At 33.4% G+C, this 25,025-nt stretch overlaps 6 protein-coding genes across 6 annotated transcripts in view; 2 read left to right on the forward strand and 4 right to left on the reverse strand.

Annotated features, from left to right (window-relative positions):
* LOC128670762 (very long chain fatty acid elongase AAEL008004-like) overlaps positions 1–25,025 on the reverse strand; it is a 127,457-nt gene that overhangs the window by 9,863 nt on the left and 92,569 nt on the right. The window lies entirely within an intron of this gene.
* Positions 3,585–5,868, reverse strand: LOC128670801 (cuticle protein 19-like). Its single transcript, XM_053746779.2, has 4 exons — positions 5,663–5,868; positions 5,277–5,393; positions 4,472–4,644; positions 3,585–3,818 (listed from the first exon to the last, which is right to left on the reverse strand). Exons 1-4 carry the CDS (start codon positions 5,672–5,674, stop codon positions 3,749–3,751), a joined length of 372 nt encoding a protein of 123 aa, XP_053602754.1. The 5' UTR covers positions 5,675–5,868; the 3' UTR covers positions 3,585–3,748.
* On the forward strand, positions 7,991–15,347 carry LOC128670754 (calphotin-like). The gene is made up of 4 exons (XM_053746713.1): positions 7,991–8,137; positions 8,282–9,442; positions 12,027–12,126; positions 12,866–15,347. Exons 1-4 carry the CDS (start codon positions 8,129–8,131, stop codon positions 12,976–12,978), a joined length of 1,383 nt encoding a protein of 460 aa, XP_053602688.1. The 5' UTR covers positions 7,991–8,128; the 3' UTR covers positions 12,979–15,347.
* Pex2 (Peroxin 2) lies at positions 15,410–20,008 on the reverse strand. The gene is made up of 5 exons (XM_053746744.2): positions 19,800–20,008; positions 19,252–19,329; positions 18,368–18,793; positions 17,428–17,649; positions 15,410–15,624 (listed from the first exon to the last, which is right to left on the reverse strand). The coding sequence occupies exons 1-5, from the start codon at positions 19,830–19,832 to the stop codon at positions 15,541–15,543; spliced, it is 843 nt and encodes a 280-aa protein (XP_053602719.1). The 5' UTR covers positions 19,833–20,008; the 3' UTR covers positions 15,410–15,540.
* Positions 21,358–23,042, forward strand: Eaf6 (Esa1-associated factor 6). The gene is made up of 4 exons (XM_053746747.2): positions 21,358–21,665; positions 21,799–22,002; positions 22,113–22,149; positions 22,233–23,042. Exons 1-4 carry the CDS (start codon positions 21,525–21,527, stop codon positions 22,667–22,669), a joined length of 819 nt encoding a protein of 272 aa, XP_053602722.1. The 5' UTR covers positions 21,358–21,524; the 3' UTR covers positions 22,670–23,042.
* On the reverse strand, positions 23,188–24,832 carry LOC128670765 (uncharacterized protein). Its single transcript, XM_053746742.1, has 5 exons — positions 24,509–24,832; positions 24,148–24,431; positions 23,681–23,916; positions 23,404–23,575; positions 23,188–23,318 (listed from the first exon to the last, which is right to left on the reverse strand). The coding sequence occupies exons 1-5, from the start codon at positions 24,613–24,615 to the stop codon at positions 23,266–23,268; spliced, it is 852 nt and encodes a 283-aa protein (XP_053602717.1). The 5' UTR covers positions 24,616–24,832; the 3' UTR covers positions 23,188–23,265.

Raw genomic sequence — 25,025 nt, forward strand, 5'->3', positions numbered from 1 at the left:
AACTTTTTATATAGTTTTGGTTTAAGCATGTTACCTAACTTAAATCTCGAAACGTTCACCAGCGATATATTGTTCAGTTCACGAGTATTTATAAGAATGTGGTAAAGTTCACAGATCGTCGGTAGCCCACATCGTGATCAAGATAATCGATCGCAGCCGCCGAACCACTAACCTTTACACAATGCGTATGCGTTCATCTAGATATCTCGTATCATAGAGAAGTATACCGAAATTACCGAACGGCAGCAATGAACTTTTTTATAACGACGAAGTTTTGATATTTCTAAATCGTGAACAGCACAGGTGAAGTTGCATGTATGAGCGATGGATGGCTAGGCTGGGGCTACCTGCTGAACATTGTCTTAAATTACTGCCATCGACTATTAAAATTCATTTCATATGTTCATTATCTGAAGCAGGTGGACTGGTGATCAATAAATCCATCTTAGACAATCAAAAAATAAATAATGATGCAATAAGTGTTTACACACTGTGAAGTTGCAATATCTGATCCTAATCGAATTCTAAGATTAAAATAATGTATTTAGGTTACAAAGATAACCTATTTGTTACATGCGATCAAATCTCGATGGATTGCGTTAGAAACCAGATGTGACTTCTTATCTACTGTATAGGTGTGATATCATCATCTAACTTATGTCTTAGTTTTATTATATTATATATCTAAAACTGTCTATTAATTTTTCACTTAAGACTAATCGATCAAACTTTTAATTAGGACTATTTCTAGATATGAATTAAAGATAATTTATGATTATTACGCAATTCTGATCAAATTGCCTTTAATTGCAGGTTGAGTATCTATTACCGACATTGTATGACTTATGTTAGCGTGAGCATAGGTACCTTACTACTTAATTGAGCATTTACCTATTAATTTTTTTGAAGACGCGGTAACAAGCGAACCGTCGAACGACTAAATTTAGATATCCTTTTTGCCAACAAATTTTTGTACACTTACTAGAGTTAATATAAAAGTGTTTTCATCAGTATTAATGTGTAGAGTTTAATAAATTAATAAATTTTATAGAAGGATCTAATCTAACATCTTATAAGAATCAGTTTCTCAATAATACTGACTAATGTATTTGATTTGATTCATTTATCTTAAAAATACTCAAGATAACTGTAATAATGCCACCGAAGCTTTTTTCGGTCCACATTAGATTTAATGAAGCGACCTTGGACACCACAATAATATCTAATCAATTTGGGAACCTCGTACTAGATTACGGTTACGTAAACGGCTTTAGCTGTGATTACTCTATTAAACTAGTCAATAAAACAGATTAACAATCAAGTTTGCCACTGGACAAGAGTATCAGCATTTCGGTAATAGATATATCACCGGACTTAACTTGTTAAAAATATATGAACAGAATCTAGTACTGAGTCAATTTGAAAAGTTAATAAATAACCTGGATTTTGACTGTTATTTTTTATCAACCAGTGCAATCCAGTATTTGAATTTTTTGTTAATATAACTAATATTATCTTCTCTATATTTATGATAAGAAGTCAAACTTAGCTTAACTAAATTATATCCGTTGGGGTTTTAAGTTTAGGCTGCCCGCTGCCCTGAAATATTGTCCACTAGCAGCTGTATGCACCATCCAAATAGATGTCATAAATTAAATACCTACTATACGAGAAAATTATTAACACTTTGCCTTGTCAAAAGGATGCAATCGAGTCCCATATCAATTATTTTTTGTCCAAAACAGCAAGTAAAGTACAACATTGTAAGCGGAGGCCAACAGTGTGCAAATTGTCTTAAAAGTATTGCCATATCAGATCGGCCGCAAATATGCAGGTTGACACCACGACTCACGTGGGATCGTAATCAACCGGTTTTCTTTTCTTTTTGAATAAGCGGATGCATAAATTAAAAAAAATACGATTCACGTAACAAATGTTTGTAACTGTTTCATATTACTAATAGATGAACAACTTCAAAATTAAATACTGTTTAAATGTATTTAGAAATCGCTCCAATTTGTACCCATTAGCTCGGAAACTTCGCACCATTTCCATATATGCAATTAACTACTACACCAGCCAGTTTAGTATTAATATCGCAGATCACTAATACATTTCAAATCCTGCATGTCATTTCGAAATTTGCATGTGCGGCTTAGGGGCTTGTTGAGTTGTTGCCTTGTGCAAGCCCCACCTGTGCTGTGCCTATGCGCATGCGCAACCTTTTGGCAAGGCAAATTGTTAACTGGATCATGAGTGAGGAAATGACAGGAAAGTAGAAAGTTTCAGGACTAGGTCTTGCTTGATCACACCCATTGCGTATTTGATGATATTTATCTCCACGAGAAAGAGTATAATTGGTATTGACATTCGTAAGTTATACCCATATCCCATCAGTAGGTATTAGTAATAAACGGTACTATAAAACAAATTACTTTTTTATGGTCAATATCCAGTTTTCTTTAATTTCATCCGGTTTCAATTAAAACTTAATAGAGTTATAAATAATTTCAAAGTACCTTGAAACTTAGCTAAGCTACAGGTACACATTGGCCAAGAAGGGCTTATCCTAAAAAGATTTATCATTTATCACGTACTTAATTTCCCTAATTATCGTGAGAAAAGTTTCGTTATACCTTTGTTAAATGTGATTGTGATTTAAAAAATTATATATTTCGTCAAAACGTGTAACGATTATTATCCAACTTATAGATTAAAACACACATTGTTTCAGTAAGTTTAATTTTAATGAATGTAAAGCAATTTATTTAGTACGGCTATTGTTCTAATTCTGGCCATAAATTTACTTGATTTACTACCTGTTCTGAATTTTTCAACCAATTTCCATAGATAATTCCAAAGATATTAATTCAAACACAGTTTACTTGGGTACGTGTTATTATCGTTTATAAATCAAACTTCTGGACCTAACATTTTCATTTATCAATACGCGAGGGAATTATTAAACAAACCTATAGGTCATAATTTTTAAACTAATAAAAACAAAAGGTGTGTTAGTACTTAGTTATTTATTTGAAATATAACTATCTCTGTCATTATAGCTGTCTCATTATACATGCGTTCAATAAATATGCATATGAATAAATTAGATGGTTTAATGTGATCCTTTATATATATAAATAAGCTTTTAATTTAAAAATGTCTCTTGTCAAGAAGTCCTAATTTATAGCAAATTTGACGCATTTATCCCTCGAATGTTTCTATGGCAAGGTGTGAGTCATTCTTTTTGGAGTGATACAGATCTTATTGATGGGTATCTTGAACTACTGAAATCACGCTGCGTCGGTACAGCTCGATATCAAAATTTCATAACTCTTTATGTGTCTTGTTCCAACTAAACTTTGCAATATTTGACAGATAAACCCACACATTTAATTACTTGTATTTCTTAGTTATGGTTTCAGTTTGGATGTTATGATATAAGATGAATTAGACTGGGAACTTACACTAAATGAGATTTTTAGATTTCATCTAAATTTTAGTTTGTCAACATTTTCCGTTATTTAATAAAACCAATTTTTAAAATTTCTAATTGAATAGATGTCAAATAAAAATGTGTAGAAATCAAACACGTTATTGAGCTCTCTGAATTATAATTCTTACATTCTGCTATTGTAATTAATAAATATAGTATCTAAGTATAAATAATATCACTGAGAGATCCTGACGTTTCCTTCGCTGCCATTAGTCTAGTTGGGTAAGAATACCGCTGGATGAAACCTACTTCTCAATCATCAAGTTTGCTCTTATGGTAGACGTGTTGGTGGGGCGCCGAGTAATCAACGTATGCGTTGAATCTGAAATAAAAAACATAAATTGTTATTTCGTGACAATTAAAAAAAAGAAGCACCCCGAACGGTAATAACGGAATGGTGACGAAAGCTGGAGAGTTCAGAAGAACCAAGAAATAGAGAAAGTGGAGTTTGGAGAAAATAAATAAATAAAATAATAAACGCTAGTCTAGACCTTAGTAATAAAAAATACGTTATTGAAAGTTATAGAGTCGAGACGTTATTAAAAGTTATAGAGTTTGGCCATCTTATATAACACAATAACTTGACAGCAAAAGAAGGAAGAAGAAAACCAGGAACAAGAGTAGTGTTGTATAAGGAGGCATCAAAATTATGTTTGAAGATAGAGAGACATGTACTTACATTGTACATTGACAAAAAATTTCCTTAAATTAAATGGATAAGATATTTCTTATTCGAAGAAAAGAACTTGTTTGAAATAGTCCTTGAATCTACCGATACCATACTATACTTACATTATAATCTACCGATATCTTTAATACCATCCCTATACATACCTACCACCAACTGTGCCAACCCTACGAGTGGAGTTGTTTTTCCTTTATTATGTTCAAGACTTACTAACAGGGTCTCGTGTTACCCTTCAGGAATCTTAAAAAGTGTCGAGAGGAAGACAGTAAAATAAACAAATGACTTACCCGCTGTGTTTGTCAGAGCTGTACTTGACCAACCGCTTGCGACCATCAGGTTCGATGAGCCAGTACTCTCCCTTCACGTCGTCTCCGTCCCTGTGCTCGGCCTGGCCCTTGATGTCGTGGGTGTGCTCGTCTTCCACTTTGTACGAGAACTCGTATGAGGGATGCGACCAGGCCTAAATATTACAAATAAAGTTTAATCTCTTCACATAAAGCACAAAGTAAATATGCAGAGGCATTGTTATAGATCGTACAAGGTAATTGATCTATCATCCTAACAACTTCTTTCTGACAATTTTACTATCCTCGTGCTAGTATAGCCTTACAAATTCATGTCTGAAACATGTCAGTTTTTATTTAGGTCTAGTGTAGATATATATATGTATATGTTGGAATGTAATAATTGGGCTCATCTTATCTAATCAATAATACATATTTTTGTTTTTTTGTTTGTAATGAATAAACTCAAAACTTCTGGGCCGATTTTGATGAATTTTGGCACGGAGATAAAAAAACCTTCATGAGTAACATAAGCTATTTTTTTATTATGTTTTTAAGCGGACGAAGTCGAGATGGACCTCTAGTATAAAGTGTTTTCATTTCTATATAATATCACAGTATTTATATAACACTCAACTCGTTCCTATTACTTATAGTAGATAAAGAACTCTTAGTTATTATGTAATATATAAATAATCCATGCATTTCAACATAGAACTTTAAAATTTGGCTTATAGACTGAATAAAAAAAAAGAATACTCAGTATAATGGTATACGATTTTTTTTAATTAAATGATGTTGTACTTACGTATTCCTCATGAGGTTTTTCACTCTTTTCATTTTTCAGTACAACTTTCTGCTCAGACAAGGCCACGCCACGCCCTTCATTCAGCGCCACCATCGCCAGGCACAGGATTGGTACGAGCTGAAGAAGAAAAAAACAGATTTCTCAATACAATTTGATGTTAACTACATCTTATTAATATTGATGCTACATCTTCATCAATCATTTAGAGCCAGATAAACGTTAACACTGTTGGGGCACAGGCCTTTTTTATGGATAGATAAGAAGTATGGGCCATGACACACCATGCCTATTGCAGATTTGCGGATGCTCGTGGCTCGTACTGTTTTACAGAAAGAAATAGAATTCACAAGGAATAAAAGTTTTATAATAATCTTTATCACTATTACCTGCCAGAACATCTTGGATGATACACGTATTGGTACCTAATACTAATATATCACAATGATACATCTGTTCAATATTCCCATCCTTATATAGCACCGCTATGTACTGATTCAGTAGTAAATGGCCAGTATCCTGTAATAATCCTAATAACGCTTGAGTTTCAGTTTCTTAATTTACTGGGCGTGTGTTGATTGATAAGAATTACAAAGAGAAAACTTTATTTGATGGTCGTTCAGTTTTTATTTGATCATTTTAAAATCAATTCTGCCATTGAAACATCGTCTCAATTACTAATATTTATAAGGCAGCTATATTCCATTTTTATTTCTAACTATAATTATTTTTGCAATTTAATTTAGTTACAAACGACTAATAAAGTAATTAAATATGCAGTTAATAACGTATTTTACGTCGTATGTATGACAGATAAACAGAATTCGGAATGATTCCGGGCAATTAGATTATGTCTGGAATAATTGAATGTTCTGGAATAATAATTGTTAAAATAACTTATGGCATAAAGTCCTACATTAGTATACACACCCAAGCTTCAAAACGTTCCTCGTACCTATGGGTACCTATTTTGTATGTGAAATAAGTATAAAGCTAGTATGCATGCATGTATTCTAACTATCGTGTTATATTTACATTTGTATCTCATGTTTTTACGAAATAAATGCTTATGTTCAAAATAATTGTTGAAATCATTCAACATTTGACCTTTGTAGATTGGTCATCTCTTCAAGCCACAAACTACTAGCATCATGCATCGATTTATTTACTTGTCTCTGCGGAAGATTTCTACTACGGAGCTAATTGTAAACTTTGTTTTTAGAGTCTGGCCAGATTTGGTTTAGTTTCATCTTTTGATGACCAGCATAAACAACGAACATACTTTTGTATGTTCGTTGTTATTATACTTAATAATACTTATTATTATTATAAAAATTTAAAACCAAAACAGTATCAAAGTTACGAGTTTTGTATTGGAAATCGATCTTCCTGTCCATCGAAAAACACATATATCAAAAAACATCAATTTCGATGTTTATAACATGTAACATTATAACATTAAAATAATATAATGTGTATGGCAAAAAAACTGATGCAATTAAAAACCCGCCTAATATTATAATTGCCAGTATAACAAATCCGAGTATTAGTCCTAATTGGGGATTAGTTTCGTAAGTGATATACATAGCTGAATTGACTGCGCCCGCGCCGACAAAGTTACATCGCTACAAACTAGTTTCAATTTAACTTTAGGTATTGCAACGATTTTAATTCTTCATATTAATTTATTATGTGGGTAGTTTATTTCCAGGCTTAATTTCACATGCACATGACCACAGAAATCTATAAAAGTTTAGCAATCGAAGAGGTTGACTTTTAGAAGTTAATGTTTGTGTTCTTGATAATGAGTTTCAATGCGTTTTTTTTATGACTGCATATAAATTAGTCGCATGGAAATTCTAAATTTGGAATTCTGCTAATCAATGAAAGTGTGTAGAAAACCTTTGACCAATTCCGTATTATTGTTAATACCTAATCATCTTAGTCGATAATTAATTGTCAACGGAACTATTTACTATTTACTATTTTTCATGAATAAAATGATTATTAAGTAGTTATACATGCTTGTTAGTTAATCATACAAATCGATTTAAAGTGTCAATTATTTTTGAAATATTAATAAATTTCCTTTATATGAATAAAATAACGATCAATGTCCTTTTATATGCAAAATTGCAAATAAGGCTTTGTAAAATATCGATCTATACATATGCACCAGAATTCTTACTCATTGTAGATATTGTAAACGTGTGTCGCATATAGTTTAACTAACTAGTTAAAAAAAACAATAGCTAGTTTATTTGCGAATTAATGCTATCTTCTTAATGTTATATGCACAGGTGGTGTTATATCCACGTGGATCTGCTAGAGTTTTACAAATAACCCAGTATGAATATAAATTTTTTTCATTAACACTTATTAGTTTAAATATATTTACAGACGTTGGGAAAAATGGTACCTTTCTTGCTACAGTTTTTAGGTAAGTAGGTATGTAAGTAAATACTACTTGATAATTCCACAAACAATAAAATAACTATTTCTCAGCGACTGTTTATTTACCATGGCTATTAAGTATATTAAATAATGAAACGCGAACATTTAAAATTAGTTACTACATATGGTTATTTGTAAATTTGTCTAATTCATTAGGATTTACCATAACGCCGCGCATGTGAACCACGCCCATCTAGCGGCCGGCGAACGTTGAAAAGTATGACTCGTTCTTACACATATGAGATTGCTATATAAGTCATTGCAAACCCACTTTGCTCTCATTTCGACTGACGCTAAAGTTTGGCAAATACACTTAAGGCTCTCGAAGACGTCGATGCAGAATCGACACTTAGCTTAATAAAACATTTATGGTTTGATAGGTGTGACATAATCAGTTAACAATGAAGTTGGTAAGTTGTTTAGTGTAGTTGTGTAGGAATAAGATAGGTATCTAAATACCATTCACTGGCCCTGGACAATGCTAATTTTGTACAAGTTACGCCTTACATTATAACTCCTAAACAAAGATTATAGTTAAATGCATTTTATTACAGATGATCCCAATAATACTTGGTCTGACCAGCGTCCTTGGATACCACGACCCTGATCTCAACTACCACATAAGTCAACTTCAAAACGGCCTCGATTGCAATAATGGATACAGTTACTCCGCTCCGGCAGTCCAGCTAACTACTGCTGGGGTGAAGGTAGCTGCGCCGGCTGCAGTCGCATATCAGACTCCTGTGTCCGCACCATCTTACCAATACTCCAGCGGTAGTTATTCAAGGGGCTACCAAGCACAAACAGCTAAACTTCTCTACGCTGCCCCTGCTTCCAACTATCAAACATTGCAAGAGTCACTCATCTCTCAGGCTCCACAAACATACGCAACATCAAATGAAGTCCATGGATATGCTACCTCCGCCGGCCTCTCAGCTGTAGCATCATCTGGACGGACAGTCACGCCGCTCGCGACATATGCTCAAGCTCCTATTATAGCCAAAGTGACTGCGGCTCCCTTAATCGCAAAGTTTGCTGTGGCTCCTGCCAAAACAACCTATGTTACACAAAATGTGTTATCTCAACAAACCTCTTATGCCACCGGATCTTTGGCGAAGGCTTCACTGAACTCGTACAATAGCGCGCAATCTGGAGGACCCGTTGTGTCTCAAGTGTATGCGGCTCCGTCGTCTGGTTACGCAGTGTCTCCCGCGTTGAGAGTTCAACAGCAACCTCAAGTGATACAATACGCTCAAGTCCCTGCTGCAACACAATACGCTCAAGTTCCCGTTACTCAGTACGCTCAAGGAGGTGCCGCACTGGCCCAATACGCAACCTCTTCGGTGTCTCTTGGAGGACAATCAGCTACACAATATGTGACACAACATTCTGCTCCAGTCGCTGCTCAATACGCTGCACCAGCAGTCACTCAGTATGCTGCTCCTATAGTGACCACACCAACTGTGGCACAATATTCGACTCAAAAAGTGGCATCCGTTGCTCAATACGCTACGCCAGTTGCAGCTCCCGTAGTTGCTCAGTATTCCGCACCAGCTGTTGCTCAGTATCAAGTACCAACAGTGGCCCAGTACTCAATCAAGAAAGTAGCCCCAGTGGCCCAGTATGCGACCCCAGCAGTTCCACAGGCCGCTGGAGTGGTCGCTGCTCCGACGGCGGCTGTGAAAAATGTGCACACTGAATTTTTGGAAAACTATGTAAGTCATCCATTTACTTTTGATCTTATAAAACATAGAATATTTTAACTGGTCCATTGTATTCTTATTGTAAAAGCAGGAAATTCTTTCTAATCTTTCGGCTAAGGTCTACAAGATAGAGGTAACCAAAAGGTAACCAAAAGGTCTCTTTTAGTTTAACTGCCTGACTATTTTGATTGAGATAAGCTTCAAAACATGCATAGCAAATTGAAACAAAGGTTAAAATTGCAATAAAGTTTTACAATTCACTATGATTTTATAAGAATATTTCGTTAGTTCTTGGCTTTGTTTATTATAAAAACAATGATCGTATTACAGAAAAACCACTGAATCTTGAAAAGAACCACTAAACCATAGATGGCATACCTATACATAAATCAAATATATTTTTTTAAACAAGCCAATTTTTATTTAACAATTTTTCACTTGAAATAAGGAAAATTAGGAAACAGTTTAACCTCTCTTTTTTAATTTGGTTAGGTAATCTTTTTGGGAATCAAAGCTTTGTGTAAAACACGTAATTGCACCAAAAACAAGATACACGAATAATACGACAGGAAAAATGTACAACAGGCAGCCTTAATTTGGCTATTTATGTTATTTTGGATAGGTATAAAAGTTCAACCGGTCATACACTTTCACTAAGCTTCCGAATATGTATTTTAAATTAGGTAAGTATTCCTAATATTTATTATCAACTAAGTTGGCTTATTACCTAATTAATCAAACCGCTTGAAAAGCTCGCGAATGTCAACTTGCATGTAGTTCAAATAATTAAAGAGTTATAGTCATTGCCACATATCCCTGCAACATTTAGTTAGGTAATATCCGATTACTCTAATATATCCTGCATTTTTGCAGTGACTAATCAATAAAACATTAAAATTATGTGCAAATTGTAGGTAAGAATGGTAATAATCTGCTTTCTTTCTTTATTCTAAGGTATAAGTAAACATCCGGAAAAGGTGCAACATTAGGCATACAGGTACCCCCGCCAATATATAGAAACCGCAGTAAAAAAGTAGCCTATGTTACTGAAGGTTTCGTCTATCTCTGTGCTAAAATTGACCCTGTAGTTGGAGTTAATTTATTACAAATAAACAAAAAACAAAAATATTTTCTCTTTATAGATAATATTAGTAGTAGTCCATACTACGCATAGAAGATTTATTAATTAGAGTAGACACTCTACTTAACAAATTTAGTGAATCCTTCTAGTATCACAGGTCGATGTGCATCATAGCACATCGACCTCTGATCATGAGGTTTCATAAGTGAACATACAATGGCTACATGGCTGGCCGCGTTCTTAATCCGGATTCTTCGTCAAAGTCAATGTCGCATTAACGATTAAGTATCAACGATTAGCCATTATGAGAAAATTGATATATGTTAGTAATTATTCGTGATAATTGCAAGTTTTACTTATCAAGGTAAACAGTGGCTGACATCATAAAATTAAGCGATGACGTAAAGACGTAATTAAGTTGGTAAGGTTAACTTATGGCGAAAATGTAAGATCTTAAAAAAGTAAATTCTTTATAATCTAATCTAATAAATTGATTTTTTACCCTCCTAATTTCGTGATACGGGTGATACATTATATAATAACTTAAAATTTTACATCACTTTTGGTATCCTAAAATAATCCACGTTATGCACAGTCATATATAGAGGTATTATAGAGGTATAAGGACCTCCTTATACCTCTATAAATGTGCAGGTACTTAATCTTTGTGCAATATTCGTAATTACAATAGGCTGAAAAGAGCATTGCTTTCCAAGGATTTATTACGTAATACAAACTTTAACGCTCCACTTGAGAACTCATCGCGATAAGGAAGCTTTAGTTTCGCAACAATCTTTTCTTGCCACTGTATATTGTCGCATTTACTGGCCCTACTTCACAGGAGCTTCGATACAATTACGTAAGACATTCAATTTACCTAACATATATATATATATATGAAAGCAAAGCGGAGTCGTACTCATTCATATAACAACATTTCTATCTATTAGGTACCTATCTATGTAATGTAAAGTTTGCTCAGTACACGTTTTTCTAAAATAAATAAGAAACCATACCGACTTACTTAGGTTAGTAGGTACGTTACTCCGTAAACTGTATTTTTATATGTTTTCCTGTCCCCTTTTTTCACATTTTCTGTTATGAAAGAAGTACTAGGTATATACTCAATACATCTCGGCCACTATGTACTCTACATATTATATCAATTAAATCTTTGTTCATATAATAAATAGGAACTTCTATAAACTGGTACGGTGACGAAGACCGACTATAGACCCTATATCTCACTCCCTCACTCCCCAAAGTAGGTATTTAAAACAACCGACTGAACCACTTTTATAGACGCTAAATATATTATATATTTAGGCATATTCTATGAATATCAAGTGACTAATATAAAGTATCAAAGAGTTGAATAAGTACTTGCTTGATTATCTATATACCACAGAATTCACAACTAGTTCACTTTACATTTGACCCTTGTGCCCTTTAAGGGTCATTCCCACGGCCTGACATTAGGAACCAATTACCAGCTGTCTATACTTCATATTACAGGACCACCACCCTCGATACGCGTACGAATACGGGGTCAACGACCCTCACACCGGTGACATTAAGCAACAGAAGGAGGAGAGAGATGGCGAAGTAGTCAAAGGTAAGTGTTAATTTTCTTCTTATTGTTCCTTTATCAAATTTCATTCTACAAGCCATCTTATGGTATGGCATCGATGAATGCCTAATAAAGTGGTCTAATCAAAAGTAATACTTATAGACATTACCGCTTCCAGTTTGAAGGGAATTAATATTTATTTATATGATTTGTGTTGATTGTTGAAGGAAGGAAAGAAGACTGAACCCGAAATGAAACACTATTTAATTTTATTCAACAGTGTAAGATTTTCTCAATTGCAAATATCATCTAACTTAGCTCAAGAACTGCTATTTGAGGGCAATGATGGACAGATGATCGATCACCTTCGAAATTACGAAGGTCGTCGTGGTAACATTTGACTAGGGGCGACTACACGTAGGTAACTACACCCACCAGTACTTGTGGCATTAATGTTCCAAACGACCACATACCTATATCTTGAACAGACCAACTTTTTACTGATAGAAAACTATTACCAAGATGCAAGTTGGATAGTCAAAGTCAAATTAAAAAATTAGACCATTATAGGCCACTTCACGTCACATTCGTGTACGAAGTCTATACTTCTCAAAACTACAAACTACTAGCATTTCGGTATTCGCTGATAGCCAAGTCAACAATGAAAACTAAAATTAACGAACCGCCTGCTATCAATGTAACATAACTTAAACCCACGTTCACCGATAAAATGCAGGCACTATTCAGTAAGCATGGTCCACATAAATTATGTATTTGTATCCAGGTCAGTATTCTCTGGTGGAACCGGACGGGTCCGTGCGCACTGTGAACTACGTCGCGGACTGGGAGACCGGTTTCCATGCGGACGTGCGCAACAGCAAACACAATCAGCACTAGAGTTACTCACAACGAAACTACGGCTATTAGAAGCTATACTTATGTGACGTTCCACTGGTAAAGGGACCTTATGGTTGATTTTTATTTAACCATATGTCTGCAAATCAAACACTATTTGTATATCAAAATAAAAATAAAACTTAAAAAAACCGTCCATAACCGTCCATGGCGACAATATGTGTCGGTAAGTCCAACATACTGTTGGACTTACCGACACATATTGTCGCCAACAAACTGTTTTAAAAAGCTAATAGAGTAGCCATCGAAAGCGAAGATGATGTAAAAGGATATACCACCAGACCAGGTCGCACACCACACGTACATCAATGCACCTGTATTGTATGCTCTAAAATTTCGAGAGTTTGCAGATTTTTTTTTAATTTATTAAGTTTTTTATTTTATTTTGTTTTAACTATAAGCAGGCAAACAGGCAAGAGGCCCTGAGGCCCACATAATGGAATGTGGTCACCGCCATTTCGATGAATCCTGAATTGTAGTGTTGTGTGTATGAGCTTTATGTACTTAATTGAACTATTGCCAAGTAAAATATTAATAGGTATACTTTGACCTGAACATGATACTGGTGAATTACTATCCTATCATCTCTTAATGCGATGGATGTAAACTGATCTGCGTCGTAAGTTTGTGCCATCAAGTAAATTTTTAGTATGTATTAATGACATTCGTTTCAGGTTTCTAAATTGAACTGCGTTACATTTGAATCGTTCCGTAAAAGTTGATGGTAGGCCTGCTGGTATAAAGTTGTACCTACCTACCTATTCATGTAAATATGGACTTTATTACTAAAACTACTCTCTTCACCTTTTATTAGGATAAGCTCTACAATGAATAGGTACTTTATGTACATTTTGCATATTTTTTATTATATTTTTAGGTATAACATAAAATATGGTGTCAACGGCAAGTAGTTTGGTCTCAAAATTACCTCAATTGAGTTTGAACTTTAAATGCCTTATAAGGAACCGCCTTCAAAGGCGATATCTAAATGATATAGGTACCTACTTACCTACTAAGTAACCAAAAATATATGAAGTAGTATTATTTACCTACGTAAATGTGTCTACTGATGGAAAAACTAATATTATATAAAATATATTTGTACATAAAATCTCAAAATTGTAATTAATTATAACCCTTTTAAGGTTTACGGATATTGGCTAAATATGGCCTTTCCGTCTATATATCTGTGTAGGTCGACCGTTTAAAAAACAGATAGGTACAAATCGTAGGTAGGTAGTTAGGATACATTAATTTTAAGATTTGTCCTACATACTTAGATACTTAAATACATATGTTATAGTGGTATAATATGTATTATAATAATGCCAGCTATAAACTGGCTGTTTTGAAGTAGTACGTATATTATGTTCATTATGATTGAAGTGTCCAGTCCTTCTGGACTAAATAAAATAATAATAGTGATGGGTGACCACAACACTTTTATTGTTTAATACAATTAGGTATGTATTCATACACATAAGATATAATTTAATTTTATGAAAAACTGTTTTATTGTATCTACAATTACACAAAAACACAGTTTGTATGTAATATGTTTGGAACGCGATAACTTTCGAACCGCTGGTCTGATTTTGATGAAATTTTAAAAGTATGTAAAATCTGTCAATAGAATTTTTAAGTTCGCGGGGCATCAAAATCGGTTCAGTCGTTTTTGAAATATTCACAAAAATTTATTGTGTTCGCGAAGTTCGCGGCGAACAACTAGTTATAGGTAGGTACTTATGTATTGATATGGCACCGTGCCATATAAGTAAGATCAAGAGAGTGTGTTTAACTGTTGAATGCTTGAAGGAAGGAAGGAAGACTGGACCCGAAGGAAACACTTTAACAATTTAATTTTATTCTTTCTATCAAAAATCATCTAACGTACCCAGCACAAGGACTGTCATTTGACTAGAAGGGCGTGTCCGTCGCTCGGTGTTGCTATATGCCAATTAGTGTTTATATACACAAATAGTACTTTTACCATACATTACAATGTTCTTTTTACTTACTAATCAATTCTGGTTTTTCCTTGACGTTAAAGCTCACATACAAACTACACAACGTATACATTGATTAGTAACGACTGATCATTGTGTTATTAATTTTAAAACAACAAGCGAATGTATCTTTTATTTTATAATAAGATTCCTTCTTTCATATTTATATATACTACTGTATCAAACTGTGACTGCCTGTATCATGAAGGTTCTGACAGACTCGTTTTTTTTTCATTATATACTTAAGAAGGGTGGTGTAATTATTGTTTATCATTACTATGAGAGCTCGAATACTTTCAATTTCTTAACAATAATGACATTTAGATAATATACCCTTTACCCTACCATGTTTTGTTTCACTATTTCTTAACTTTTTCATAATAATAAAAATAAAAAACAACACCAACTAAAACATATAAATGACAATTTTATTTCTTATAATTATCACAGCACCAATATCCATTGCAATACATTTAATGATAACTTACATTATGTATTCAAATTAAAAATAATAATATCTATATAAATTACCTTCCCCCTACACCATGACAAATTTACTTATTTCCTTTCCATTATAGTAACACTTTGGACATGCAAAATCCTGGTCTACAGTCTTGTTTGCCTGAAAAATCAAAAACCAATTAAATTAAATACTGTAACTTTAAAATCTGTAAGTATCTGTAAGTACATTATAATAGTGCTTTTAATATCTTCCTATTTTCAGCTGTTTAAGTCAAAATACTACAATATGTGGCAGTGTGAATGTTTAAGGAGTTTGATATTGAGTAGATAGGTACCTATGTATGTTACCTAATCAAGCAAATTTTACAGACGTGACGTATCTACGAAAATTACATGTAATTTCCAAATATTTTGTAACCCTTTAGGGTACTACGAGGGCTGCTATTTATGTATCCGGAATAACAAAATTAAACAAACATATATTATTACATATGGTTTTATTGTTTCTCGAAGTATTCTCCGCGATGATCTATGCACTTCTGCATATGATGAAACCAATTTTCAAAGCACTTTTTCCATTCTGATTGAGGTATGTCCAAAACGTGTGTTTTGAACGCATCAACGGCCTCTTCGCGGCTCGAAAAATGTTGACCACGTAATTTATTTTTAATGTTTGGAAATAAATAAAAATCATTGGATGCCAGGTCGGGGCTGTACGGCGGATGACCCGTCAATTCAATCTTTTGACCCTCCAAAAAATTATTTGTTTCAGCCGACTTGTGGCAGCTAGCATTGTCGTGATGAAGTATGATTCTGCGTTGTGGGTTGTTCTTTCGTATTTTTTCAAAGACTTCTGGCAAACAAATGGTGGTGTACCATTCAGAATTAACCGTCCTACTATTCTCTAGTCCTACTATTGATACCAAAAAAACAAGCGACCATTTGCTTTAAAGTGCTTCTCGCACGAACAACTTTTGTTGGATTCGGTTCATCTTGAAAGACCCACACCGTTGACTGCTGTTTAGTTTCAGGGTCATAAGCATAGATCCAGGTTTCGTCACCTGTGTAGATATTATAAACAGCTTTTGACGTGCCACGGTTGTATTTTTTTATCATTTTCTTACACCAGTCGACACGAGCCTGTTTTTGATCTACGCTCAAGTTGTGCGGAATCCAACGCGAACAAATTTTTTTAACAATTAAATGTTCGTGTAATATCGCGTGTATACTCGTCATACTAATGCCCAGAGACGCCTCTATCTCGCGGTATGTAACATGACGATCTTGCATTACTAATTGTCGCACAGCATCAATATTTTGTTGTACCACTACCGATTTAGGACGACCCTCCTTAATTTCATCCGTGAGCATAGACCGTCCACGTTGAAATTCCTTAAACCAATAATACACAGTAGTTTTCGATGGTGCTTCATCTCCAAAAGTTAAAATCAGTTGTTCGATGCACTGTTTTTGAGTTAATCCAAGCCGAAAATCATAATAAATCATCGCGCGAAAATGTTCACGAGTTAAATCCATGGCAATGAAGACAAGCTATTTTCAAAATTGGCGCCAATTGAAAAAAACAAATGACAGGGACATGAAAAATATTTATTCTCTAGCCGAAGAGTTCTATTTTCAAATATTGTAATTACTTTTTAAATATTCTAGAATTATTGGCCAGTTCCGGATACATAAATAGCAGCCCTCGTATTTATCTCGGCATTTCCCGTATGATTTTCGGCTAAAGTCCTAGGCGGAGCTTATAAATAGATACATTTCTAAACTTGAACAAAATCATAATGAATTTAATAATTTAATTTTAACTTTTTTTATAGACTTCGACTATCACATTGTAAAAAATCTCACATTCGTAAGTTTGAACATTATTAGGATTTTATTGGCATAATTCTCATAAAGAAAAATATTTCGATATTTTTGTCTTTCCGCAAAAAAAGGTTCTTACCACCAAACAGTAGTAGCAGAAAATATGTGAACATCCCATAGTGTACGGCAGGACGGGTTTATTAGAACAACAACCACAAACTGTATTGTGAGTCATGACTGCCTCGCCAGGTATTGTTGAAGACTTTGCGTGCTTCCTCCACCAAACATACTTTAGTACTGTTGTAAGTTTATTTCTAAGCCCAAACATATTCATCAATGAAATGGCTGTACCAATTAATTCCTGAAAAAACAAATGTTACTAAAAAAACTACACTTTTTAAGTTAAACCAGCGATCCCATCAATAATGGTCATACATTGCTAATAACCAAAAACATCTATTGGATCTTCTGTGTAAGTTAGTACAGGATACCAGATTTTTTTTTAAAAAGTCAAAGTAAAAATGTAATTGATATATTCCTTGTGTCAAATACATAACATTTATTTAATAACTACTTATTTAATAAATAAATATACTTAATAAGATATCTCTGACATCATAGAAGTCATGTTTTGTTACTATGAGGCAGCTGAAAGTAGATATTTTTTTATGGACATTTTGTAAGTAATCATACTTTTTTATTTATGCATCTAAAATTACAGAAATGTAACTCTGCTCTAATATCCAAAAAACAGACTGCATTACTGGACTGTAATTATTTCTATAATGTTAAGAAATGCGATTTTTTCACCTTTTTAACCCCAGAAAACCAAATAAACGCAAGTAATTCTTATTTTTAAAAATCTTTCAAATTATAGTTCAACAGCCACACGACAATATTCATAATGTCCAGGCAATGTGATAAATTTTGTGGATCCAATTATTTTGCCTGAAATGGTATGTCCATTTAAAGTGGCATAATCTGTTATAATTAATCACCTGGTCCATAACATATTTTTATATAAACAGAGGGGGTTTATATAATGAATAAAATTACTGAGCTTGTTATTTGTGACTTACAATGAAATTATGCCACAAAAGTTCCCTCGTCCAGGAAAAATCAGTTAAGTCTTCTCTTGTCAACTTATCCGCTGTAAGCTCCAAACCAAGAATAAAATCAATTAGCAAAGGGTACTTTCCACTCTGTATAAATCTAAGGAAATTCAGAATGTCCCCAATTAACTGAAATGTTTCTATCTTGTGAATAACATTTTGAACTCTTATATTTGATGTAAAACTATACAGAGCTCGATCTTTAATATATTTCAAGCCAATTCTGTACCCAAAATACCAATAAAGTTTGCTTGAAGTTATATTATCTGTCTTATATTTCAGTGATAACATTTCTTGCCCAAATGTACTCTTTTTATTATAAAATGAGTATCTGAAAATCCATGTCCTGATCAAGAGTTCCAGTTCTGGGAGTATTGCTTGGAGGAACCCTGGCTGAAAATTAAAATTTTTAAAATGAACCAAATATTTACAAAATTGAATTTATTACTAAATTTAAGCTTAAATAAACCTTAATGTTTATATTTTAAAACCAACTGTCTCTCTGATGTCAACCCTTCTTGAGAATGCTGCCAAGGCTATATGTCCCTTAGTCGCCTCTTACTTACAGGAGGATATGGAGTGGTCCTACTCTAGGGTGCCGCACTCCCTGGGGATGTTTTATCTTCTAAACATCTGAACAAAACTTACTGCCTCCTCCATGATAGTGTGAATCCAAATAAAACATAAATTATGTTCTTCCATCAAATTATAAGTATTATGAACATACAACTCAACATCCGTTCATATTAAAAGAATATTGCTTCTAAAATGCTAAAGAACCCTGTGGTGTCTGCTACACTTTTAATTATGATGTTAAATTTATTCAAATATGCACAAGTATGTGTAAGTACCTCTAAAAATTTTGCCGCTTGAAAAATTTGTTGTTTAAATAGCTCTTCCACCTGATTATCAAGGTGCACTGCATCTAACTGAAAGCATAATAAAGGATTTTTAGGGTAAGAGTTTTATGCCACATTTTTTGCCGAAAAAATTGTATTTATTTAATACAAACTAAAGTATTTTTGGGAAAACTTCAATGAATCAGAGTACATAGTTAGAAACATACTTTAATGCGTTGAGGCGCCACAGTCGTGAATGGGGACCGGGAACATAAGAGGATGAAAAACAAGTTGTACATCAAAGAAAAAGAAAACAAGTGTTTATAGAGATTTTCCTTCCTTTTCCTGGAGTTTTTCCTAACATAAGCAACTAGCAAGTACAAACAAACTAGGGATATAAAAACTAGGGATACAAAGTACCCTATGTATTATTCCAGGTTATTTTCTACCCGTGTACCAAATTTCATAACAATCGGTTGGGATTGGGATTAGGAAAATCTCCAGGTTTATTTGTCATAGAAAACAACAACAAACGTAATATTAATAAAAAATAACACTACCTGTGTCACGCGGGGAATATAATTAATGCTCATTTTCAAATTTCTAGGCAATTTTTGTTTAGTACCTATTTATGTAACTATTTTGTAGGTAAAAAAAACTTCTTGATCTTGAATAATGAACAACAAATAGGTACTTCGATAAAAACTAGATAAGAAGAACTACATTTTTATGTAGATAGGTATTGAAAATTTGAGACTGTATGACAATGACATAATATTATCATTATGAACTGTAAACCGAGAGACGAAATCGACAAAATGGCAACACATGTGGAAGCCATGGATTTAGTAAGTACTGTACTGTAACTAATAATTCCATAGTGCACAAGATACGATAGGTACTGTTATGTCGAAATTAACACTATTTAATATATAAAATAAAACGCTGAGTTTCCTATTCCATTGACGTCAATGAAATAGGAAACCCGTGTACAACAATCTATTTTCATTCAATTATTTCCTTAGTATTGGATTGAACTTTCACCGGGCTACTTACTTCATATACCTTATGTAAATTCTTGTAAAGATTTCAATACAGTTCTTTTACAGTTATTTAAATTAGTTTATTTTAAACTGTTTTCCGACCCGCTTCGTAACAGTGGTGTCAGAACTCTTTGTCACCTTTGAGTATTTAAAAGTATACTCAAAGGTTACAAAGAGTTCTGACTTCAGTTTTAGACCATGAGAAAACTGAAGAGCGGTTAACTAGTCCTGAAAATAATAACACCATTTTAGGTTATGTTCTGCATTATTTGGTCAACTGTGGTGATATACTAATAAACTTGAATTTGACTAAAAGCCTTACCTGTATGAAGTCCATATTTTCGTCAGGTGTGAAGTGTTCCGAGCATATTTTGTGTGGCGGATTCCCATAGTTTTCGAAGTTTTTTATCTTTTTGGAAAACGATATTTTCCAATATTTCGGCACCCGAATATGCTACATTGTTGTATATTTTCACAAATGAATGCTTACATAATGAAAGGATTAATAAAGTACTCTAAAATAAACGTTTTAATCGACTTAACATAAGGCGGCAAAGTTTTTGTATACTTAACATACAGTGCACTGTACTCTGGCGGGTAAAGGTAACATAAATGCTCAGTAATACTCCCTCTTGCGCCAGGTAACCTGTATGGACGTGTTCAAAGCGAAATATAGGTACGTGGGATAGCGAGCGACTGATTTTTCGAAATGCCGTTGTACTTAAACGGTATTAAAGTGTAAACTTAAACACTGCAAATGGTAAGCATTGAGGACTCAGCTCATGGACCCATTTTCTTCTTTTCTTCCTCACATCTTGAGATTCTTCTTCAGTTAATGCCAATAACAACAAAACCTCAGCTTCGATGTTAAAAGACACGTTTTCCTATCGAGAAATCAAATATAATGACGCGCGGAATTCGCCTCAGTTTGGAAGGTTGAGCGAGCGAGCGAATCGCGCTGATTAAGTATTTACTAAATCCATTTGCTGATTGGCATCCCGCGCGAGGTTCGCCTCAGTTTGAACCGTTTGAACGAAGCTTAATGTAGAAAATATCTGTCAATGTCATCATTGTCACTGACTTTACGTGCGTGCAATGCAAATTAAGCAAATATCCATCTAGCAGTACATAGTGAGTCGATGGAGTGTCTGCCTCATTAATTATTTATCGTATTGTTTGTTGAACTATAATACCAAAGTTATTTAGGGTTATGGAAGCTTGAAGTAATTAGCAGTTGTCGAGATGGTTATTTCACCTCAAAGCCCCGCTAGTGACTCCCAAACTGTGCAAGCAAGAAAATCCAACATGGCGTCCAAACAAACTTCAGTCGCAGATACTAGAGCTGAATTAGCAGAATTAGTGAGAAAAAAAACCGAAGTAGCTGTAAGACACTACCTTTTTTAGAAATAATAATTATTATTTTTAATGTAACTCCACCTACATTTGTTAATGAATTTTATTACTTTTTAAAAGGTAATAACTAGGTAAGTAAGTAACAACAGATTATGTATTTCAGGAAACACTGGCAAATCTAGAGCGCCAAATTTATGCCTTTGAAGGATCATATTTGGAAGATACACAACTTTATGGAAATATTATACGTGGTTGGGATAGATATCTCAACACAAACAAAAGTACCAATTCGAAGGCAGACAAACGAAACAGAAAATTCAAAGAAGCTGAAAGATTATTTTCAAAGTCTTCTATTACATCCATGGCAGTAAGTTGAATATTGTCGAAAGTAACACATATTTTAACGGTGTTGATGAATTGATACTCTTAAAAATAAAGTAATAGGGTGATGTTTATTTAAACTTCCTTTTGTTACAGGCTGTCAGTGGTCTTGTTGATCCAGCAGAAGCAAAAAGTAAGGATGTAAACTATTTGATAATTTATTAAGACACACAATATTGCTAACACACACAATAATCATCTTTTTATTAATTTCAGATGATAGAAATAGTGAAACAGAGTCCCAAACAAATGAAGATTCATCAGATACCCAGATAAGCTCTGGATTAAATATTGGAGCTTTGAACCATACTACTATTCATGGCTCCTCAGAAAGTATAGCTTCAAAGCCATCTGGTAAACAGCACACAAATGGGATTGACAAAGTGATAAGTCATGCTCAGATGAAACAAAATGCCACTCAGAAGATTGTAGCATCATCTGGATTATTGCAAAAGCCATTTGGCAGTGAAAACAAAATGTTATCAGCAGTTGGACTAGACAGTCGACCTGGCACACCTAAAGATAAAGATTCTGTTATGGGTCTAATAAACAAAGGTGATACAACACCTAATGCTTTGAAACACAAACTAGTTAATAGCAATGGCAACAGTAGTGTAAAGAAGAATAACAATAAAAAAGCAAGACATAGATAAGATATTTGTTTGATTTTTGTTGGATTTCAGTGTCACATTAAGATGTTAGTATTGGACATACACTAGAGATATGCTGTAAAGTGATTTTGTAGAACACTTTTGTAATACTACTCAGTTTCACATTATATGGAACTAGATATTTGGCCAAATTATTTTGTTTACCAATTCTTTGTTTTGTCAGAATAAAGGTATAAAAAAGCAATTTGTTAAACAGATAATTAATGATGCTCTGTAGTTCTGCTCTAATGAAAACTTAGTATTTTAGTGACTTGTAAAACCTAACACATTCACTACTAATAAAAACATGAGTGTTGTTTGACCATGAACAAAAATTACTGACAACATTTTAATCATCTGGTAATTAAATGCTTTATTTGCATAATTGAGCCACATTCAAAGTGCCTGAGAAAATATCTTCCACTGAAGCCATTTGCATAGGTTTTTACTTTCATATCAATTGATAAGTAAACATTTTCTGTCCAAACAGTGTGTCAAATGGAAAATAAAAATTAAGAAGGTATGTTTAACAATTTTATATTGACATCTTTGGTTATTCTGTATATGCATATAAAATATTTTGATTATAAGTTCTTTAGCTAGTTAATTCCTTCTCTGCTAGATCTTAAAAATGATTGTTTGAATCTTGACTCTGGAAATAAACATTTTTATGTTGTAATGTATAAAACAATAAAATTAATTTTAAAAAAATATATAGTTTTTTTTGTAACCTGTACCTTTCAATGCTCGAGGCAGGTCCCTTAGTGGTGACAAGTATCTAACCATAGCATAGAACATTATTGGCAGGAAAGCAATAATTCCAGTGCACCAGAAGAAAATAGTTTCTGGTGACTTGAGGCGTTTACAACAATTGAGGTCTTTACTCCACACAGCTCTTGTAGTATTCATCTGTGAAATAAATATATAAATATTCTAAGTATGTACCTATAAACTATTTTATAGTAAAGCAAGTTCTAATGAAACTTTGGAAAACAAATGTTTTGAGATATTTACCGAATCCAATATGTCAAAACACACACTGTCTAATCCTATTGAATCTTTGCTCAGTGATTTATACAATTTATCAAGATTAATGTAGAACTCCATACATCTCGAACAAACTTCATCACTATTATTCCCAGCTGGATTAATTGTAGTTTTAATACAGGTAACTGTCTCATTGAAAATTTTCTTGAAAAGGATTGTATTATTGGATAAAACTGGTGTTGATTCTGTCCAGTCATAACATTCTGGGGAAATATGTAATATTATGATTGTAGGGAAATATCAAGAATTATTAATAAAAAAAATTTTTAGACAAGCCAATAGTTTTGTGATTGATACCGAAAAATAACTTTGTTGTAACTACTGAATATTTCTCAAAAACATCTTAAAACATACCTAAATTAGCCTAAAAAAAAACAAAAAAGTATTTTTAGATACATTGGCACAAAGCATAAGAACTAAATTACAATACTAACCATTACAATTTCCTTTATTCCATATAGATAAGATATTGTCATGGTATTCTAAAATAACATCCAGTCTATCAAGAGAAAAATAAATTTCTCTGCATGACGTGCCATTTACAACAGTTGCTAGTAATTCTTTATACTTGCTAGTGAACATTACATATTCATCAATACACTTTTCACATAGTCGCACTGGTCGAGCATACTTTATTGAACACATTGTAAAGTTTGATGCATATTCTGCAAAACTATCCAAAAGCTTCAAACATTCCACAGGTTGATCGTTTATAAATCTGAAAATATGTAGTTTAATATAATGTAAGGAAAAAAGGTTCTTATCTAGAATGCATAATTCAGTAATGATACATACAAATTAGTGGTTGTTAAAATCTTATAACCTTCTACCCCTGCATCACCAGCGTGTATGATGGAGATGCAGACATTTAACAGGAATATAGCAAAAATATGGATTTTCATCTTATATGGGGATAGAGAAGATTTTCATAATCAAGTTGCGATACTTTCTTAGTTGGAACAAACAAAGCATTAATTTACTATCCACATTCACCCAAAATCCACTATTACAAGTCTTAGTTATTAAAAAATAATCTGGTTAACTAACAAGTCAAAACAAAGAACTTAGTTGGTTGCAAAAAGTACTTTCTATGGTTGGTTGTATTGAAGTGTGCCTGTCTGTCTGGTCCATACAATGACATTGGTATAGTATGTCACTATATTGACATTGGCAGATGATAAAAAAACTTCGAAAACTGTAGAATTTTCGAGCCAGTAAACGGTCGAAAAGAAGCTCTGAACACTTCACACGTGAAGACTTATTAAAATATGGACTTCATTCAGGTAAGATCTTCAGTGAAAATCAAGTTTAT

This window comes from Plodia interpunctella, chromosome 6 (genome assembly GCF_027563975.2).
Source record: "Plodia interpunctella isolate USDA-ARS_2022_Savannah chromosome 6, ilPloInte3.2, whole genome shotgun sequence".
NCBI lineage: Eukaryota > Metazoa > Arthropoda > Insecta > Lepidoptera > Pyralidae > Plodia > Plodia interpunctella.

Coding starts and splice junctions, on each gene's coding strand:
- LOC128670801 (XM_053746779.2), bottom strand. Junction 4,645..5,276: donor AAAAACCTCATGAGGAATAC/GTAAGTACAACA, acceptor TGTAATATTTAG/GCCTGGTCGCATCCCTCATA. Junction 3,819..4,471: donor AGCTCTGACAAACACAGCGG/GTAAGTCATTTG, acceptor TTTTTATTTCAG/ATTCAACGCATACGTTGATT.
- LOC128670754 (XM_053746713.1), top strand. Junction 9,443..12,026: donor CTGAATTTTTGGAAAACTAT/GTAAGTCATCCA, acceptor TTCATATTACAG/GACCACCACCCTCGATACGC. Junction 12,127..12,865: donor AGATGGCGAAGTAGTCAAAG/GTAAGTGTTAAT, acceptor ATTTGTATCCAG/GTCAGTATTCTCTGGTGGAA.
- Pex2 (XM_053746744.2), bottom strand. CDS start 19,832: ATGAGCATTAATTATATTCCCCGCGTGACACAG. Junction 18,794..19,251: donor AAGCGGCAAAATTTTTAGAG/GTACTTACACAT, acceptor TTTAATTTTCAG/CCAGGGTTCCTCCAAGCAAT. Junction 17,650..18,367: donor TTTTGTGGCATAATTTCATT/GTAAGTCACAAA, acceptor TTGTTTTTTCAG/GAATTAATTGGTACAGCCAT.
- Eaf6 (XM_053746747.2), top strand. CDS start 21,525: ATGGTTATTTCACCTCAAAGCCCCGCTAGTGACTCCCAAACTGTGCAA. Junction 22,003..22,112: donor CTTCTATTACATCCATGGCA/GTAAGTTGAATA, acceptor CTTTTGTTACAG/GCTGTCAGTGGTCTTGTTGA. Junction 22,150..22,232: donor TGATCCAGCAGAAGCAAAAA/GTAAGGATGTAA, acceptor TATTAATTTCAG/ATGATAGAAATAGTGAAACA.
- LOC128670765 (XM_053746742.1), bottom strand. CDS start 24,615: ATGAAAATCCATATTTTTGCTATATTCCTGTTAAATGTCTGCATCTCC. Junction 24,432..24,508: donor ATTTTAACAACCACTAATTT/GTATGTATCATT, acceptor ACATATTTTCAG/ATTTATAAACGATCAACCTG. Junction 23,319..23,403: donor CCTGCCTCGAGCATTGAAAG/GTACAGGTTACA, acceptor GTTTATTTCCAG/AGTCAAGATTCAAACAATCA.